Consider the following 16,418-nt stretch of genomic DNA (forward strand, 5'->3'; position numbering starts at 1 on the left):
TTACATTGAATTTCAGTCAAATACAAATTTCAGTGAACAAAAAAAAACAAAAAACTTACACAAAACAAAAACTAAAGAAAAAACAAAAAAATAGCAAAACAAAAACTAAAAAAAAAACTAAAAAAAAAACTAAAAAAAACAAAAAAAAACCAAAAAAAAAACCAAAAAAAAAGCTTTAGTAAACAAATTTGCCAAAATGAATCGAATTGACTGTAGTATGGATGATATGGCCAATACCAAGTTTCTAACAGCCTATGGTAGCCTAATCAAACACTTTTCCACATCAACAGATTTTAATTATAATGAAGTTCTTGGCCTTCTGGTAGTCTATTATAAATTTGTCAAATTCAATGGTCCCACAGCGAAAAAGATGACCAAAAAGCAATTCTATGAGCTATTCTTGGTGCTATTCCGCATTTGTGATATGTCGATTATCGATCGTGTTTTGTTGTGTATCACAAACGATGTTCGTTTCGTGCGTCCAGAAGCCTGGATGCAATTATTTTCGGTTTTCCTCTCCAAGGACACGAAAATTCGGTCTAAATTTGCCTATAATGTGAGTCATTTAGGGAGAGATATGTTTTGTGTTCAACAAACCAGACGATTTGTTTATATATTCTAGGTGTATACGTATTCAGGAACAGCCACATTGAATCGTGAGGCTGTTTGCTTGGCTGTGGAAAAATTTTTCGAAGGTGACGATGACGATGAAGTCATTGAATTAAGAGCGGTATGTAACTATGATCTCTTCCTCTTTATTTTAATTGGCAATGATCGTATACCCTGCAGGACATGGTAGAGTTTGTTTTTAATAAGTTTGATTTGGACAAGGATGGCATTATATCTTATAGTGAATATGCAGAAGTTGTACAGAACCAGCCACCCTTAATCGAATTCTTGGGACAAGTATTTCCCGATGATAATGATCTTGCCTTAGTAGCTTTATGTACCAATATAGAGTCAAAGTTTAGAAGTGATGATTGAGAGGCATTAAATGCTAACAATGTAAAAACGAAACTTTGGTTGCATTTCTTTGGTTTTAATTGTTTATTTTCAGTTGGTTTTTGTGCCATGTTGTTAACATTTTTACGGTTGAGTTTATTAATTTTAATGCCAACGGCTAATTTTATGCTCAACAACGAAAGAGCGACCGAGAGAGAGTGGAAAGGAGGGTGAAGAAAGGGTGCGGGGAGTATGGGGAACAACATATGCTGCTTAGCCCACTTACACAAAAGAGTCGCAAGTGTTGAAAATAGGCGCTTACAAGGATTTCGCTGTAAGTTGAGCAAAGCTTTACAATGAAGTAATTTTCTATTAAGTACACACAAAAGTTGAAATTGCCTTTCGAGTGGCGGCGGCGGCTGCTGCTGCGGGTCCTGTATCTTCTGGCATTATGTTTTGTTTCACTTTCAGTCCTCATTCTTCCTTTTATTGTTGGTATTTTTTTTCTGCTGCTGATGTTGCTGCAAATCTGTGCGAATGTAATTGTCTGTGTCGTTTTTGTGTGTTGCCAGTTTGTGTTGTTTTTGTTGTTGTTCGTGTTTAACTCCTTCTTCTTGGCTAGTAAGTAAGGATATACAATCCCTAGGCCCTAGGCAAAAACTTGTTGTTGCTGCTGCTCATGTTGTTTCTACTCCTTGTTTGTTGACGGCAAAGCATTTATTTTGCGGCTTTGTAAAGCAATTAAATTTCCTATTCCTCTTTCTCTCTGCCGCTTTGCTTGTATCCTTTTAGCCATCTTTACCCCATCCCGTCACATATGCGGGCATACATTTTCATCCCATCCATTTTATTCCCACACTTTTGTTTGCGAAGCCAACATGAAATTTTCTAATTAAATTGCCCAAATTATATGTTACATGGGATTCACATATGTGTAAGTATGTATATATGTACATACGTAAATGCATTTACCACATACACACAAGTGTAAATACATGCAGATATTTTGTTGATTTTTAGTTAAACTATCTTATCTCTCACCTAAAGCAAAACACTTTAATTATGAATTTCATTTTAATTCTAAACTTGTTTGTCAGATTCCAATTCTACAAGGCTTGACCCATGGAATACATATATGATAAAGGAAGTGAGGCTAGTAGGAGTCACTTTTGTTTTCTTGCGTCCATTAGATAAAGAGGTTGTTCTCTTTATTTTGTAATGCCAAAACGTTCAAGTTTCTAGAAACATATTTTGTCAACACATCAAACAGAGCACAAGAAGGATAACTTCCCCATGTGTCACGAATTGCCCCAGTATTGGGGTAAGAATCAGTTAAAAAGTTCCGACTGTCTCACTTCAGCCCCGATCTCACCAATTGTAATCGAGCTTATTTTTCAAAACTCTCCTTGAAACATTTAAATCTTTTGCTTTTAGGCGTACATAGACTATCCCTAAAACATTTTCGCTTATTCATTAATTGTGTCGAAGTGTTTTCTATGTATTTAAATGATTCGAATGTGTGACAAATGCATCAGTATTAAGCTAATTGATATATATAATTTTTTCCTTCACCAATTGTGTGTTAATTTCGTTTGGCCATTTGGAAAATGCACAATTTGCATTTAACCAAGTGTTAATGCACTGTGTGACTACATAAAATGCCAACATGCTGCGAGTGCAACAAGATTTACTGTAGGAAAATGAAAAAAAAAGAGGGAAAACACATTCTGCAGGCGATAAATGGACTGACGAATGCAAAAGGATACAGAAATGCCCTGCAGCACTGACTATCAGTGTGTTAGTGTGTGTATGTTTTTCTTTCATTTATTTGTGTGTTTGTGTGTGTGTGTATGACAACATAACATAAATGCGAGGAAAAAGCCTGGAAAACAAACATAGCAGTCCGCTAAAGGGGCAAGTTAACAATGAAAAGAAAAAAAAATGAATTCCAGCAACTCAGTTAAAACGTCGACATTTTTTTTAACAGTCAATGCAACAGGAGAGACGTCTCGCGCAAGGAATACACAAATAGCAAAAGCAAAATAAGAATAAAAGGACAACAGCCAGTGCGACAGAGAGGGAGAGAGAGACCCCTTTTTTCTGTTGGCATATGGTTGAGGCCTAGCCTAGCAAAGGGTCAAGTCCGTGACGTGGTCACTTTTCATGTTTCTGCCCCCATTTTGGCCCTTGTCGTCTGGCAATGCGAAAGTCACGCGTTCAACTTTTAATGCCCAGCGGACAACTAGCCACGTCATTGACTGGGTCGCCGCCATTCGATGGCCAATCCGATTTCTGACATCTTTCAGTATAAGAAGAAAAAACGGCCAATACAAAAAATGAAAAACCTCGCTGGCTTATATTTTTGTTACTCATACGCTCTGTTGCACGCAAACGAATTTATTTCCTTTCATTCCCATCCATGACAAGAACTTTGCTTTTTGAGCCACAGAAACCGCACAGAGAAAATTTGTTAAGTGTTTCAACAGTTTTGAGTTGCTGAAAATGTATTTACACACACTGACACACACACACTCACTACAGGCATTACGTTTTCCTTCTGCATTGAAAAGTGGAAACGCCGCAAATTGTGAAATGCCATGTTGTCATGTGGTTAAGACCAGGAAACTTTTGGTTCCGTGTATTCTTCTTTAAATTGCCTGCATATTGCGATCCAAATTGGAATTGGAATAAACCAAACACAGAAGCCAACAATGAAAAGAGATTTCAAATTCCACACTGCGTGATGAACTTCGAGTTTAATATGTAATATAATAATTGGACCTCTATATGCATATATTCTTCTACTTCCTTATTTCTTATAATTTTAAGCTTCTAAGCCAAAAATGGAATTCCTTACTTATATTTTAAGATCTAATGATCCTTATAAATATTTGAAAGACCACTGCTTCAACTATGAGATCGAGCAATAATTCCAAGAAAGATTTTATTTGAAACTCTCGACTTGTTTCAAATTATTGTAATATCTTGTGTGATGCTTTTTTATGTTCTTTCTCCCTTTAATAATGTAAAAATAATATAAAAATTACCATAGAGATAATTGAGATTACTGCGGTAATAGAAACTTTCCCAGAAATTCGATCATTTTCATTTCATTGCAGAAATAACGTATTGAAATTCATTTTAACGGCAACAAATTGCCATGTGTTTTTTTTTTTTTTTTTTTGGGGAGAAGCCATTGAAAAAGTACCTACTAAAAAATCCCTAATGCCTTTATGCCTGAAATGAAAGGAAAATCTGTGTAACAAAATAAAAAAAAAAAAAAACCAAAAACGAAAAGGATATCCGCGCATAACATCTAACGATAACAATGATAACAATAATAATAATCATCATCATCGTCGTCGTCTCATCCTCCTTAAGAGCATACACCGAGAGAGGTGGGATGAGTTGGAGATGTTGAAGAAATGGGAGCTGGGAATTCCTGTTGTTATATCAATGGAGAAAAGGATACAAGGAATGAAATGTGTGCAATATTTACATCTATTGAGATTTCTCTCAAGCGACCTGGAATCGTTTTGATTGTCACATTGTCATCATCTGCATATTAAGTACAAGTGATTACACTTTTCTCTGTATGGGTGTACATATGGGTGTGTGTGTGTCTGTATATGGGGTGTGTTTTTGTGTGTGTGTGTGAGGATTTGGTGGTGCTGCTGGCAACGTGATGTGTGCGGCATTGAAATTTCGGCATTTAAATCTAACCAAGCAAAAAACGAGGCACGGACACACAGCACAGAGAACTCACAGAGACACTCACACACAAACACACACAGGCAGTGAAAATACAAAAGCCATTGAATAACGATACATATGTATCTCTTGTTAACGAGCACAGCACGAGTACACGAATGTAAATGCTTTTTTTATTTCGCTTTCTTCTCCTTTTTTTGTTTTGTTTTGTTCTGTCTAAAAGTGGATTGGTTGGAAATCAAATCAGTTTGGTATAGAAGCGGAAACGGAATCCATTTCAGGCACGTGAAGTCCTTTTGATTATCCTGGTTTTTGTATTCAAACGCGGCACAACCTCAAAGAGATGAAAAAAAATGCAAAATGTCATTCAATGTGAGAAATGAGCTAAAAGAGAAAAAAATTCCGTTTGCTTAGTGGCTTAATGCATTGAAAAGTTAACTAAATTTTTTAACTTTGTTATTTGTCTATAAAGGACTAATACCAAATATAAGTATATCGCTTGGGCTCTAGAACTTTGAGTCTGTCTTAAACTTTTTCGAAAGTTCTTAGTTTGTACTTGAGGTAGACCAGCCAAGTAACTACTGTTGATTAAGGTAATTATAAACTGCCTTTTACCATTGAAATTTCTTCTTAAGTTCAAACTCTATGTTCTATGCGAGAAACCCAAGCCATTCAAGTAAAACATTAACTTTGAAAAGAACTAACCACTAATTAAGTAAATACTTCAGTATTTGCCACTCATAAGAAGTAAGTAATTTGATAGCCACACACATGCACACTTGCACACACACACACACATAGACACTTCTAGACACAATGAGTATGAGTTTGTTGCTGCTGGCAATGCATTCAATGCTCTACTTTCTTGGTTTTTCATTGTTTCTCGCTCTAGAATTAAAACTAAGCACTTCAGAGCACACAGCTCGCATAAACAAGGGGAAAACAGAAAAGAAGAGACACACATACAGCGAGCAGGGGGAGAGAATGAGAAAGGAAACAAAAATGGTAGCACTTGAAAAATCGTAAAATTGAAATTATAATTGCCACTGCAAATGATTCGAGAGAGAAAAGGTTTTTATTTGCCCCTCTCTCGCCTTCTAACGTTCTCTCTTTTGTGTTCCACCGCGAAAATTGTCCGGGCTTCGGTGCGGTTCGTCTCTGTCTTGCTGTTCTCTTGTATTTTCTGACCTGCCAAAGATGGTCTAATTGCATTTTCAACTGGTCGCTGGTATCGTTAAAATGCTTGTCAAATAATAATTACACCAGACCAGGCATTTCTCCCCAGCTGCATATGTATGGCAATAAAATACAAAGAATGCCAAGCAATTTGCTTTTTAATTGCACTCGCCACATCACGTTCACTTGCCCGAGCTATGCAATGTTATGCCTAAGCTGCTCCCATTTGACATACAAATATGTTTAATATACGAGTATGTATATATGTATGTGTATGGGGTGTCTATATAAATAAAGCAAACGGAATTTCGAAGCTTGTAATCTACCCTCTTATGGTTTAACCTTTCGTATCAACCTTTTTTGTGTGCCAAAAAGTGCATGTGGCAAGCCGGATGTGTTGCGACATTTTTCGTAGCAAAAAGCGCGAAAATATTTCCACACATATTCTCTGAAAGGGAACGACATTGAAAAGCAGCTCTCTCTGTTTCTCTCTCTCCCTCTCTTTTTCTCTTTCCCTCATCCAAGTAACAATGCCCCAGGAATGACACTTGGTGTTTGCGACATTTCTGCAACAAACTGCAGTTTGTCTGTAACGGATTTGGTCAGTTTTTTTCCCACTCCTTTCCTTTCATGCTGCATGATATTCAAAAAGTTTGAGTTTCCCTTTTTTTGGGGTACAATTTTTATTCCATATCCGTTTGTCCGTAGTTGTTGTTGTTGTTGTTGTTGTTGTCCGGGATTTCAGTGGGAAGGCGGCTTAACAATTTGTCGATAATTCGACTTTTTAGGGTTGCACGTTGAAAATCAATGGTTTTAGTTTCTTCTTAATCCAAGCAGAGTGAATATGAAATTAAATATCAATAGGTTGCAGAGTGCCCAAAAATGTATGCTATGTTTTTTTTTAATAGTCGAATTTATATTTTTACTTCATTTTAAACACTTTTCAACTTCATTTGTGGTCTTATTAAACTCACACATGAATTTTCCATCACTCTTTTTTGCTGTGCGTCCCTCTCTCTAATATTTTCGCACTCTTTCATTGGGTCAATTTCTTGCAGTTATTGAAAATGCAACACAAAATGCTGCACTTGAAATTGCAAATTATTTTTAAGTACGAAGAAAACTGTAAATTGCACAAAAGCCAATTGTGAGTATTAGGAAATTGGTTTGTGTGAGTGTGTCGCTCTCTGTATATGTGTGTGTGTGTGTGTGTGTGTGTGTTTTAGTAAACAGGACAAACAGGACGATAGCAGCATTGAGAAAGAGGAGAATTTGCCAATCTATAGCAGAGGACAGGAGCAAACTCTGATGAGTATATGTGGTCTTTTCCTACAGAAGCTCCTCAGGACACTTTCTGCTTATTGAAGTTAAGTAAACAACAACAACAACAAAAAGAAACAATTTTACAATGTCTATAGATGCGTACACTAGTATAAAAGACATAACGACGCCAAGTTGAAGAAGTATGTACAAAAATCAGAATATCAAGAGGGAACAAATTGGATCTGGGACTGAATTTGAAATTTATCGTTTACAGTTCGTATCGCTTTATCAAATCTTATAAAATTCATACATAATATGGTAACAATTTGTTTTTATTTATCTTTGAATGATTTCTTTCAGTGTATTTTGCTTTTTGTTGTAGTAGTAACGTGAACCAAAGTGTTTGCTGCATGCATCTGATTGCAAAGGATTTTATGGTTGTTGCTGCCTTAGATGTTGCCCCTGATGTTGCTGCTATTTTTGTTGTTGTTGTTTCGCCTGGCAATTGCAATGCCAATGCAAAAATACACAACAAGCAGCAGCAGCAGCTACCGAAGCAGCAACAAGAGCAACAGCAGCGGCTGCCGATCGCATGAGATGCAACGTTTAAGTGCAGTTGCTTCGTTCTGTTGTCTGCTGCCTGTGAAAATTGTGGAAACAAGGAGCTTACCCCAATGTGGCAGAGGGATGGGGGTTACAATCTATCGATGGAGCCTTGTAGCCACAGAAGGTGTCGCTCGTTTTCTGTCTATTTGAGTGTGCCAGTGTGCCTGTGTGTGTGTGTCGAAAACAGGAGGAGGCCACACCAAGTGGAGTCCGCACCAATGTTGCCATGGCAGTAGCTGGAAAATGTCGACATCAGCATTACATGCGACAATTGCTCCAACTGCGGATTTGCAGTTTAATGCCAATGCAAACGCAAACGCAAATGCAACAACACGCCAATACCAAACTAAATGCAATTGGTGCCGGGAAATATGTTCCTGGAATGCAGAGAAAAACATCCCAAACGGAAGTTCCGTTTTCTGCTAGTCTAATTAAGCAGAGAAACGTCAATTAGTGAAAAACCTGAACCAACTCGGTTAGCTCCAAAACTTGTCCCCAATCGACAACAACAGACTCTTTGGAAGGTTTTATCAATATCCATTGGAAATTTATATCTTTTCTAAGGGTTGGTAATTATTTTCACATTATTTTCTGTTTGTTTTTATCTTCCCCAATGATTCAACAAAAAACTATTACACCTTAAGCCGCCTCGATTACAAGAGATCTCAACTTTTTCAATACACAACGACCTTTACAATTTTTATAGAATATATAGTTCTCTTGTTCAGTTCAAAAATAGCAAAAAACAAACTCCACAAGCTCGTGCTAGAAACAAAGAAACTTACTCAAGTTTTCCAATAAAATTAAAAGTTTGGCTGCATGCGCAGATTTTGTTACGATTTTGTTTTATTTTTGGTTTATTTTATTTATTTATTAAAAGTACAAAAATACAACTACAAACCATTGAATTGCGGACAGGCGTGTTAGCCAAGGGGAGGGCTAAAAAGTTTTGATTGCCAATAAAGATTTGCAGGTGATAATATAGCATAATCTGGGCACGTTTCAAAGTTGGAAAAAAACACAACAACAATGTTTAAAGTGCTTTACAGAAACGCTAAAACAGAAACTGTGTAAAATAATAATCTATAAACACAAAGGTAGATTTTTCTCTCCCCCAAGGGGAAGGACAATAAAAGATTTAGATATTTTACTCACACTATTTTCCCAAAAACTGTATCTTTACCTTGTCAACAAATGAACTAATTAATTTCCTTTTCGGACCTGGCAAACTCAACCATTAGCTGCAGCTGCTAGCAACTTGGGAAACTTTTCCATCTCTTGCTTTTTTTTTTGCTGGCAAAGGTTACTTAAGAAAATCTTTGACAAGTGCTAAAAAGAAGGCAAGAAATTATATTCCAAAAATTTAGTTGATATACCCTTTAGATATATGTATCTATATATACGTAAGGTCATAATATAGCCTTTGACCTGGTTTTTTGTATAAGAAGTTTGCCTGCATTTAATTACAAAAAAGAAAAGAGGGGAAAATGTCACTCGCCACTTCGCAACTCTCCCCCTCTGTCTCCTCTGTCTCTCTCTGAAAGCCAACAAAAGCAAACAAAATTTCAATAATAAAATTTTCAACATTTTGGCGCCATCAAGACGCAGACAAACAACTAAACGCAGAATGTGCGCCATCACGACAAGGGCTAGGACTCTGTCCAAAGAGCTGGCTACAATTGCAGCAGAATCATAATTACAGTCACGTTGCTAATGAATTTTGGCGGAGAAAGTGCAAAAGAAAATGCCATGAAAATGTAATGGAAATGCATTTAGAAGAAGCTTTGACCTTTTCATTTCAAATCAACTCAATGTCAATGAGTCTTTTCAAGTAGTGGAAATCCATCAACTTTGACTAAATAGCACTGATCAAGAACAAGTTAAATTGACCAAAGTGATGCCATTATTTCAGAGAATATTTAAGGACAATTCGGAGTTTAGAAGACCCTGAACCTAACCCTAACCCTGAAGAATTAGCCACCTCAGTGAATGGGAATGTAAATACATTATCCTATTCACAAACACCCATTGAATTCTAAGAAATTTCTTGTCTACTTTTTCTAGGAAAATTTAATTTCCAACTGTGTTGTTTAGCCCGAAAATTGATTTAGATGAAGCAGGAAAAAGCAGGGTAGAGGGGCGAGAAAGAAAGTCAAAAATAACTCATAGCCAAACAATGTAAAGTCCAAAATGGATGATAAAATAGAATTTTCTTGTAATTGCAAAAAGCGTGTTTTCTACATCTATGTTGAATGTTGTTCGTAGAAAGCTACCATTTCGCTATCACCGTCGAGTCGGTAGGAATCGAGACGAGCCAAGTCTGTCCGGAATATGTTGGCAACAACAACAACAACAACAATAAGAACAAGCATGAAATTTATGGGGCAACTGTGGAGAAGACCAGGGAGCCGTGGCAACCACGCCCAATACTTCAGTAAACATAAATTTATTTATGAGCATGTGTCCGTGTTCCGTTGTGCTCCACACACACACATACAACGAGTCCAAGTCCACCTCCATCTACTTCCGTTAGCTAGCTCCGTCTCTCTCTTTCAATGTTCCTGCTGCGTTACCAACTTCCGCCAAGCTTACAAATTGTTTGAGGGCGAATTTTAATTATTCCTCATTGTTTTGATAGCAAACGCGTGTCGTGTGCCTGCTGCTGTTGGAGAGAAAAGGACTTGGACCTGAGACCAACACAGCCTGTAGCAATGACAGGCTCTCCAGTGACCCCAGCCCACTACCCCACCAAGCCCACCCATCATCATCTTTCACCCAGCCCCCATAGTGGCTCGTTCGTTTGGATTTGGATTTAGCTTTAGCTTCGTCTGCTCTGCACTCTCTGACAACTGAAAATGAAGATGATTTTGGTTTTGGGTGACCTAGTCACAAAAACAATTGTCACTGGGACTAGTTCTGAGTTGTGTCTCTCTCTCTCTTTCTCTCACTCTCTCTGTGTTGTTGTCTCTTTCTCCCCTTTTGCCTCTTACTACTAATCTTACACTGTTCCACTTCAATTGTTACTTTGTGCCCCTTTTTTAAGGGGGGGAAGCTTAATTGAGGTTGGTCTTTGCTAGAATTTAAAAGAGAATGAATGAAACTAGTTTATGGAACTATAAGAGACAAAATTAAACCACTACTACAAACTAAAAATAAATACTTAAAACCAAAACAAGTTATTAATTGTTACAATATTCAATCATCATGTTAAAAGAATTTCGAATAGAAACTCTAGACATCTCTGAACAAATTTTAGAATGTTTTTAATTCTCTTAGTTAAGACTGAGAATATTTTTAATATTTAATAATTGTAATTTGTAAGAAAACGAACCAACCAAAAACAAATTCCATATATTAATATAAATCAACTTTTTAAATACAAAATAAATACAGAAATCTCTTAAAAACAATGAAAACAACAAATTGAACTTAACCGCCTCTAATAACACAACCAAAAAAACAAGAAAAATCAAAATTTTAAACAATTTTCATAACAAAATAAGTTTGTTTTGATTCAATTTATATACATGTCTAGTTATAACAAAAAAAAAAACAAAAAACTCCAAAAACAAAAGTTGCGCCTGCGATTTGAGCGCTCTGCAGAGCAAAGGACAACGACATCCTTTTTGAAACTCACCAATAAACCCGCAAAAACCAAGAGCTTAACTTTTTTCCAACATTTATGCGGGTCGTCGTTTCCTTTCTTTTTTTGTATTTTGTTTTTTGTGTGTTTTTGCCTTTTCAACAAATTTAGTTTCATGTATTTTTTTTTCTTTTTTGCGTTATTGTTAAAGGAAAAGCCTTTTAGCAATTTCACAGTTTAGCACAAAAGTTAAAATGTCAACGCCGTCTGATGTCGATCTTATGTATATATAAATGAGACGGATGATGGATATGGATGGAAAAATGACCAAGGAAATGTGAGAAATGTGAGGGCTGATGGAATATTTTATGATGGCTATTTAGTTGAAATTTAGTTAGTTAGAGTTTTAGTTAATGAAAGGCATTCAAAGTAGGTCCACAATTTGTCAGATAAGTTTTATGAATTCAGGCAAACATTTTTATCCTTAAAAGCCGGCACTCACTTTTGAGTTAAATAAAAGGACTCAAGCAACTTATTTACAATTTGTTTCAACATTACAAAATCATATAAATAATTAAATAAATATGACTTGGAAAAATAACAAGGCATAAAATGACTGCTTCGTCTTATAATTTGTATTATAAGTGTGGCTCTGCCGCCTCGACGAGATATCATTTCAATTTTGGTCTGGCTTATTTCATTCATCAGGCTGTCAATGAGTAAACAAACAAAAAGAGGCCAACATTGCCTTCAAACAGGAGTGGACTTTGGCAAATTAAGTGGCTTCTACTCTGTATTGAATCACAAATTTCATTAAATTCAGTAAAGGACATCTAAACATTTCAAATTAGTCTTAAGAAAATTCTATAGACTGAACGAAAGGTAAGAATAAACAACAAACAACATCAATTCTAAATTAAATGTTGTTATCTTTTTACCAAATCCTTGGCAAAACCAGTCCTGCTGATGGTCTACACATATCTAGTGAGAGGAAAACAGACAAACTGTCAGAATCACAGCTGCTGCTATTGGAATTTTGTATGTTTATTTGCTGTAATAATATTAGTATTTGCATTTATTTGCTACTACAGGAGGAGAAAATCAACAAAACACCAAAAACAAAAAAGAAAAGTCCTTTTGTTCTTGTTTCGATACTTCTGGTCCAAGAGTCAGGACAGCTTTCTGGGCATGTCTGCCCAATGATTGTTGTTCAGGAAATAAGATTAATGCAATTGGGAAATCGAGCATTGGGAATTTTGTCTTGGCTATTGCTTGTTTTTGATTTCTTCTTTTGCTTTCTCACTCTCTCTCTCTCTCTTTCTCTCTTACCTATCTCCTTGTCCTGTATTCAAATATTGGAAGTAATATGTATACATATATATTTGATTTCATATAAATTGTTGTGCCATTTCCATTACGAAAGCTCAAAGAAAAATTTATTAAATAAACAAAGAATTGAGTGCTTGTATAATCAAAAACCAATACACATATCAGGCTTTAAGTATATGTTAACTATTTCTATACGTTTTGATTAAAACTAGTGGACATGAAAGTTGGCCAAACAAATTTTGGGATAAGATAATTATAGAAAATTCTATTTGGAAATAAACAACTTTGGAAATACGTTTAATAAACATAGTAATATTTTTAGTTATTATCAAAACTTTAAAAATTTTGCCAAAAATGTTGCGTAGTTTTGGAAATGCCTTGCTTAAGCAAAACAATCGGGTATGGCTCCAGCCAAAATGCTTGGAACACAAGATGCCCGAGGACTTGAAAAATGTGGAAACGGACAAGAATCCGGAATTCTCATCCATGGTCCTTTATTACTATCACAAGGCGGCGCAAATAATGGAAAGCGAACTGATCAAGGATATGGATGTATATACATACATGAAGCCCGAAGAGAAAAAGGCACGAGTTAGTGCCATATTGAATCTGATGGGTAGTGTAACCACATCGGTTGAGGTTAATTTTCCAATTATTAAAAGCAATGGCACCTATGAAATAATCTCGGGTTATCGATCGCATCATATAAGGAATCGTCTGCCGCTGAAAGGAGGTGAGTGTGCTTAAGCAGGGGAGATAGCCCAGTTTATTATTCTATATGCTTAAGGTATACGCTATGCCATGGATGTCGATAGTTCTGAAGTCAAGGCCTTGGCCACACTCATGACCTTCAAGTGTGCCAGTGTCAATCTGCCCTATGGTGGCTCCAAGGGAGGTATTCGCATTGATCCCAAGAATTATTCAGTCAGTGAACTGCAAACCATTACCCGTCGCTACACCATGGAGTTGCTGAAGAGGAATATGATTGGGCCAGGCATCGATGTGCCGGCCCCAGATGTGAATACTGGTCCACGTGAAATGAGCTGGATAGTGGATCAATATCAGAAGACCTTTGGCTACAAGGATATCAATGCTGCGGCCATTTGTACGGGCAAACCAGTTCATATTGGTGGCATCAATGGACGACATGCGGCCACGGGGCGTGGTGTGTGGAAGGCAGGCGATATGTTTCTTCAGGACCAAGAATGGATGGATATGCTTCAATGGAAAACTGGCTGGAACGATAAAAAGATTATTGTTCAGGGTTTTGGCAATGTTGGCTCATTTGCGGCCAAATATGTCCATGATGCCGGTGCCAAGGTAATTGGCATCAAAGAGTTCAATGTTTCTCTGATCAACCAGGATGGAATCGATATCAGTGTAAGTAAGCATTTCACCCTACGGACATCTATTTCAAAACTAATTATTCGATTTTTCCCCATAGGATTTGTTAGCCTTCACGCAGGAAAAGAAGACCATCAAGGGCTATCCGAAGGCCAGCGAGACTACAGAGGATCTATTATTAGCCGAGTGTGATATTCTGATGCCCTGTGCTACACAAAAGGTAATTACCAGCGAAAATGCTGAATCCATAAAGGCCAAAATGATTCTGGAGGGTGCCAATGGTCCTACCACGCCGGCTGGCGAAAAGATTCTCCTTCAAAAAGGTGTCCTTATTGTGCCCGATCTCTATTGCAATGCTGGTGGTGTAACAGTCTCCTATTTTGAATATCTGAAAAATATCAATCATGTATCATATGGCAAAATGAACTCAAAGACCACCTCCCAGCTCATTCACGAGGTGATCAACTCCATAAATGAGTCTCTAACTCGCTGTGGTGAATCTCCAGTGGTAAGTTGAGCGAACACTCAGAGAGTCAATGTCGAAGAGTCTTGAATCTTTGCTTATAGCCTTCCATCGAGCCCAATGTTGGTCTCAAGAAGATTCGTGACTGCACCAAAGAGGCCGACATAGTGGATGCAGCCCTACAAACTGTTATGGAAGCCGCTGCCGAGGGTATTAAGATCACGGCCAATAAATTTGAGCTTTGCAATGATCTGCGAACCGCCACTTACATTTGGTCAGTTTTTAAAATCTTTCGTGCTTTGGAAAGCTCTGGAATATCTCAACAATAGAGAATTAGAGGAATTATGTCTTTTAAAATCTAAAAATTTTAAATATTAATACTTTTAAAGTCTTCGCCAGTAATCTGAATTATTTGCAGAAAACGAATAAAATTTAATAAATATAAGTTCCTTTTTATCAAATGTATCTAATCTAAAGGATTGTATAGTGGCAAGAAGGTTTGGCAGATAGAAACTGAAAGAAATAAATCCCGTCAAATGTTTGCTAAGATTTGTTTACTTTTCAGTTAAAACTTAAAGGAAAATTCATTCTAAACTTAAAACGATGATGGATAATGAATTAAATAGATTGACATATTCGGCATGAGGTAGAAACGAGTTAGAATCCTTTGAGCAATTGTGATCTAGGAACTTGTTTTGGTGCTGTTCGAATGCTCCTCTTCGCCTAGACCTAGGCCGCTTATGAGACCACCCAGAAAGCTATCGACGATGGGATTGCCGCTGCCAGCAGGAGCAGCAGGTGCTGGAGCTGGTGCAGGAGCAGCAGGACCAGGAGCTGAGGGTGGATTTCCACCAACATAACCACAATCGTACATGCGATTCAACTTTTCCACATCAAAGTCTGAGAAGCCAACACGTTGACCCATTTTATCAGCTCCATTGGATTGCTGTGATCATGGGAAATGAATTGAACTATGGGCTTTCTGGTTTGTAAAGGATTTAATTATACTCACCATTGCCACAATGGTTGGCTGTCCATTGGTTGAGAAGGCATTCTTCGAATAGTGCATCACACTGCCATAATCGTAGGGTACACCGAAAGCTTCAGTCTTGGCTGCCTTCTCAAAGTTATTCATAGCCGATGATTGAATGTTTCGAAATTGAATGGCCACATAGGCATCCCGTTCCATGCGATTCTGTTCGTGCAAAAAGCCCAAGGCATGCATCAGCTCATGCATGGCAGTGCCAGGACGACTAAGGCAACCAGGCGACTGAAGATTGACTTCCTGTTTGCCACCCACACGTCCCACGGAGGACCAGCAACCCGAATTACCGCTAACAATGGAGATGTAGTCCCGCTCAGTGCTGCGTGGCACGAATCGTATACAAGTGCGCTTATGGTACTCGGCAATGGCATTCTGAACGGTAGCCATGTCACGGGAATTGAAATTGCCACGGATCTCATAGGGCACCACACCTTTGGGCCAACGGGAGGACTGTGTGGTCAAGCCATTCTTCATGGTAATGTCCGTTTGAGGGACAAGAATGTCACCCTCCAGATAGCTGCCCAACTCCTCGGGATTCATTTCATTTGTTTCAGCACTGTAATTGGCCACCAAATTGGCCGTCAATTCTTGATCTGGCTTACCGAATAAGGAACTTCCATACGAGCTTAGATCAATGATGTCCTTGTTGACACCCGGCGGTCCTTCCAGGCCATTTTCAGGCAATTCAATGACTTCTGTGTCGTCTATGTCTTCATCATAGGAGACCAAAGGAACTGCTTGGCTGAGGCTCACACCCAAAGCTAAGAAGAAAAGCAAGCGGCTCATGGTGGGGTTAATTAGTTGCTTTTTTTTGGCTTCCAATGTTGGACTGTGATGCAGATTTGAATTCGCGCAACTTATATATCCAATTCCGGCCAATGGTTGGTGTTGACGTGACCGTCTTTTGGTTTCCACTTTACTTTTTTTATCAGACGCCGGTTGTTCTTATGTACATA

At 37.6% G+C, this 16,418-nt stretch overlaps 3 protein-coding genes across 3 annotated transcripts; 2 read left to right on the forward strand and 1 right to left on the reverse strand.

The window, feature by feature from the left end:
* Positions 1 to 138: 138 nt before the first annotated feature.
* On the forward strand, positions 139 to 1,017 carry LOC137585322 (calaxin-like). Its single transcript, XM_068301056.1, has 3 exons — positions 139 to 556; positions 623 to 730; positions 790 to 1,017. Exons 1-3 carry the CDS (start codon positions 197 to 199, stop codon positions 982 to 984), a joined length of 663 nt encoding a protein of 220 aa, XP_068157157.1. The 5' UTR covers positions 139 to 196; the 3' UTR covers positions 985 to 1,017.
* An 11,829-nt stretch (positions 1,018 to 12,846) lies between these two features.
* bb8 (big bubble 8) lies at positions 12,847 to 14,808 on the forward strand. Its single transcript, XM_068300629.1, has 4 exons — positions 12,847 to 13,343; positions 13,398 to 13,990; positions 14,055 to 14,462; positions 14,522 to 14,808. The coding sequence occupies exons 1-4, from the start codon at positions 12,965 to 12,967 to the stop codon at positions 14,744 to 14,746; spliced, it is 1,605 nt and encodes a 534-aa protein (XP_068156730.1). The 5' UTR covers positions 12,847 to 12,964; the 3' UTR covers positions 14,747 to 14,808.
* A 291-nt stretch (positions 14,809 to 15,099) lies between these two features.
* On the reverse strand, positions 15,100 to 16,248 carry LOC137583899 (hatching enzyme 1.2). The gene is made up of 2 exons (XM_068299085.1): positions 15,430 to 16,248; positions 15,100 to 15,363 (listed from the first exon to the last, which is right to left on the reverse strand). Exons 1-2 carry the CDS (start codon positions 16,246 to 16,248, stop codon positions 15,100 to 15,102), a joined length of 1,083 nt encoding a protein of 360 aa, XP_068155186.1.
* Between the last annotated feature and the right edge of the window lie 170 nt (positions 16,249 to 16,418).

The sequence above is a fragment of the Drosophila tropicalis genome, unplaced genomic scaffold, assembly GCF_018151085.1.
Source record: "Drosophila tropicalis isolate 14030-0801.00 unplaced genomic scaffold, ASM1815108v1 contig_878, whole genome shotgun sequence".
NCBI classification, from domain to species: Eukaryota; Metazoa; Arthropoda; class Insecta; order Diptera; family Drosophilidae; genus Drosophila; species Drosophila tropicalis.